Here is a 4,484-nt window from a genome sequence, read left to right as displayed (position 1 = left end):
CTCTCTACCCACCCTCTGTCCTCTATTCCTGGTCACCTTCTGTCCTATCCCCTGTCCTTCTCTCTACCCACCCTCTCTTCTCTCTTCCTGGTCACCTTCTCTCCTATCCCCTGTCCTTCTCTCTACCCACCTCTCTCTTCTCTCTACCCACCTCTATTCTCTCACACCCATCATCCTCTCAAACACCTTCCAATGTCCTATCATCTCAATCCTCCAGACCAAAGGCATTATAGGTGAGTTTTAATCATAATCATGTTCCTCTCTGTCTGATGCGTTCTAGCTCTGTCCATCTCTCTCTCTTTCTCTCTGATAAGTTCTCTCTCTCTCTCTCTGTCTCTCTCTGTCTCTCTCTCTCTCTCTGTCTCTCTCTGTCTCTCTCTCTCTCTCTCTCTCTCTCTCTCTCTCTCTCTCTCTCTCTCTCTCTCTCTCTCTCTGTCTCTCTCTGTCTCTCTCTCTCTCTCTCTCTCTCTCTCTCTCTCTCGCTCTCTCTCTCTCTCACAGATTGTCTTGTAGCCTCTCCATGTAGGTTCTGATCTCTGCCGATGGACCCAGGTCCATGTCCTGGCACACCCACTTGATGTCGTCCTCGTTGCCAATGAGGATGGAGTTAGTGTAGGGCCCCCCATCATCAGGCAGCACTGTGGCGAAGGAGGTGAACTTAACCCGCTTGCGCTTGGCAGCGCTGGGGGAGTTGTTGAGAGGCTCGGCCTTGCCTGCCGGGTCCTTGCCAGCGCACTGCCGGGGCTCCGAGAGGGAGCGGGGGAGGGTCTGGCCGTGGGTGGAGGTCCTCTGCACCTCCACATTACCCCCTCCGTTGAGCAGATACTTGCTCTCCTCGTAGCCCTCACTCCGATCAATAATGGTGGTGCACTCGTCCTGGTGCGGCGACTGGCGCTGGTCACTGTGGTGTTCCAGCAGGTCGGCCTCGTTGCCCAGCCACACCCAGTCGTGGGCGTGGTTCATGTTGCCTTGCTCCAGCGCGGGCAGCTGCTTGTGACGGTAGCGGAAGGCAAAGCTCACACAGTTGATGAGGAACACCAGGATGGCCAGGCAGAAGACCCCCAGCAGGGCGTACATGCCGATCTCCAGGTCGGATAAACCCCGGGGGGTCTGAGACAGGTCGCTCTCCGCGCCCCCCGGTACGTCCACCTGGGCAGGGAAGCTGGTGTAGTCCACGGGAGCGTTCTGGCCACCTGTCCCCCGGTTGTTGCCCCCACTGCCGTGCTTGTTGCCTCCAGCCCGGTGGGTGACAGCGGTCTTAGTGGTGGTGCTAGTCTTCCTCATGGCGCCCTCCTCACGGTCTGAAGCAGCGTTGGTGTGCTTCCAGCTGTCCGATCCAGCCTTGTCTCCCTCCAGACCCTTCTGTCTCTGGTCGCTGGTGCTGTTATCCAGCCCGCCCTCTTCCTCATCCTGGCCCATGCCCCTCAGCTCCACGTCGTTCTGGCCAAACTTGACCCTGACGCTGCCCACACCCATACCCAGGACACTCTTCCTCTTAGACTTCTGGCAGGTCTCGGAGATAACCATCTCCACTCGGACCAGCGGTCCCTGGCCCTCACCCTCGGCCACCACCACGGGCCAGCGCAGTGGTTGCTCCTGGTAGGTGGACACCACCGCCTCATCCAGGGAGGTGGCGCTCAGCGTGAAGTCTCTGGGGTCGTAGATGTCGAGGGGCGTTACAGAACCATCACTGTACTGGATCCAGGCGCTGATGACAGCTTCCTGCGTGGGTTGGAGAAGCCAAGGAAGCCAAAGGAAAATAAAACACAAGCGAGAGAGACAGAGAGAGAGAGAGACAGAGAGAGAGAGAGACAAGAGAGAGAGAAAGAGAGAGAGACAGAGAAAGAAAGAGAGAGAGAGAGACAGAGAGAGACAGAGAGAGAAAGAGAGAGAGAGAGACAGAGAGAGAGAGAGAGACAGAGAGAAGAGAGAGAGACAGAGAGAAGAGAGAGAGACAAGAGAGAGAGAGAGAAAGAGAAAGAGAGAGAGTGACAAGAGAGAGAGACAGAGACAGAGAGAGAGAGACAGAGAGAGAAAGACGGAGAGAGACAGAGAGAGAAAGACAGAGAGACGGAGAGAGACGGAGAGAGACAGAGAGAGACAGAGAGAGAAAGAGAGAGAAAGAGAGAGAAGAGACAAGAGAGAGAGAAAGAGAGAGAGAGAGACAGACAGAGAGACAGAGAGAGACAGACAGAGAGAGACAGAGAGAGAGAGACAGAGAGAGAGACGGAGAGAGACAGAGAGAGAGAGACAGAGAGAGAGACGGAGAGAGACAGAGCGAGACAGATGAGAGAGAGAGAGAGAGAGAGAGAGAGAGAGAGAGACAGAGAGAGAGAGAGAGAGAGAGAGAGAGAAAGACAAGAGAGAGTGAGTCACTACGACCAAGGCTCTGTTTTTCTGCTGCCAATGCAACTCTTGGCCTTGGCAGCTAACAAACCATCTCAATCTCAATGGAAAATGAATGGCCTCAGCCTCTATTGGGCCTGACAACAACATGGGAAAATATTCTGGCAAGTAACTGAATTTGGGTTGTTGTTTTTGGTCAACATTCTATACAATTGTGTGATATATAACAAAGCGAAGCCAAAAGTGTTTGTTTTTCCTCAACTCAAACTCATTTAAGTATTAATTTCCACCTATAAAAGTGAAAACTCCATTACTTTTTAATCCAGAAAGAATTGTTTAATAAATCAGTTACAACTAAACCATCCCAGAAAAGTAATTAAGCATCTATGTTGGAAACAACAACTTATCACCCGTTGATAACAGAGAGATAAATAGAAACTAAGCAATGAGTAAGGAACTGCAGGTTAACTGCAGAGCAAAATGTTCTGCTTTCATTATAATGAGTGGCGGCTTTTCCAATTACTGTATACTGCCAATGAAAATAAAAGCCTGAGATATGAATATAATTACCCAAGGCCACATGCATATAGTACACTGTAGATCAGTATATACAGTACACTGTATCATCAGGTATATGACTTCACCAGAGAAACTACAGAGACATGAGCATCATAGATTGAGAATCATTTTTTTCCTTGGATATTTTCACTGGAAGATGTGCCTGAGGTCTAAGCGCAATGATTTTGGATTACATTTTCAAACTACTAGAGAATGTTTAATTCATTCATTCATCCTTTAACCTGAGGCATATGTGCAGTATGTCTGTGCACAAAGTGGGTATGTGCCCTGCATTTACACAGTAGAATTGTATCTATTGGCTCAGTACTGTGTATTAAATGTATATACAGTCACAAATCCTGCTCTGAGAAAAAAAAACATTCTTTCATTATTTTTGATCAATTGAAAAGGGCCTTGGCATTCTCTGAGTATGACAACAATGTTTTTCTTGACTCAACATTTGTTGTGTGTGTGTGTGAGTGTGTGTGTGTGTGTGTGTGTGTGTGTGTGTATGGGGGGGGTTACGCTTGTGTGTGTGAACACATATATGCACACACATACACACACTCATGCATGAGCTAAAACACACACACAAATGTTTGTTTTACTATCCTTGTAGGGACCAAGCAATTGATTCCCATTCAAAATCCTATTTTACCTAACCTCTAAATCTAACTTTAACCCTAACCGTATACCCTAACCCTAACAATAACCCTAACCCTAACCGTATACCCTAACCTCTAAATCTAACTTTCACCCTAACCGTATACCCTAACCTCTAAATCTAACTTTAACCCTAACCGTATACCCTAACCCTAACAATAACCCTAACCCTAACCTTATACCCAAACCCCTAACAATAACCCTAACCCTAACCTTATACCCAAACCCCTAACAATAACCCTAACCCTAACCGTATACCCTAACCCTAACAATAACCCTAACCCTAACCTTATACCCAAACCCCTAACAATAACCCTAACCCTAACCTTATACCCAAACCCCTAACAATAACCCTAACCTTAACCTTAGACCCAAACCCCTAACAATAACCCTAACCTTAACCTTAGACCCAAACCCCTAACAATAACCCTAACCCTAACCTTATACCCAAACCCCTAACAATAACCCTAACCTTAACCTTATACCCAAACCCCTAACAATAACCCTAACCTTAACCTTAGACCCAAACCCCTAACAATAACCCTAACCCTAACCTTATACCCAAACCCCTAACAATAACCCTAACCCTAACCTTATACCCAAACCCCTAACAATAACCCTAACCCTAACCTTATACCCAAACCCCTAACAATAACCCTAACCCTAACAATAACCCTAAGCCTAAAATAGCCTTTTTTCTTGTAGGGACCAAAAAAATGTCCCCACTTTTCCTTGTTTTACTATCCTGTGAGGACTTCTGGTACCAAAACACCTACACATGAACACACACACACACACACACACACACACACACACACACACACACACACACACACACACACACACACACACACACACACACACACACATGAACGTATGTGTGTGTGTGTGTGTGTGTGTGTGTGTGTGTGTGTGTG

At 47.8% G+C, this 4,484-nt stretch overlaps 1 protein-coding gene across 1 annotated transcript in view; it reads right to left on the bottom strand.

Annotated features, from left to right (window-relative positions):
• Positions 1–425: 425 nt before the first annotated feature.
• Positions 426–4,484, bottom strand: part of si:dkey-215k6.1 (transmembrane protein 132C) — a 446,622-nt gene continuing 442,563 nt past the window's right edge. The window contains exon 9 of the mRNA XM_029717996.1: positions 426–1,722. Coding sequence (XP_029573856.1) covers positions 496–1,722 — 1,227 coding nt within the window. The 3' untranslated portion in view covers positions 426–495. The remainder of the gene's footprint in view (positions 1,723–4,484) is intronic.

The sequence above is a fragment of the Salmo trutta genome, chromosome 27, assembly GCF_901001165.1.
Source record: "Salmo trutta chromosome 27, fSalTru1.1, whole genome shotgun sequence".
NCBI lineage: Eukaryota > Metazoa > Chordata > Actinopteri > Salmoniformes > Salmonidae > Salmo > Salmo trutta.
The sequence above is the reverse complement of the archived record's forward strand: the minus strand, read 5'-3'. Positions and strand labels throughout refer to the sequence as shown.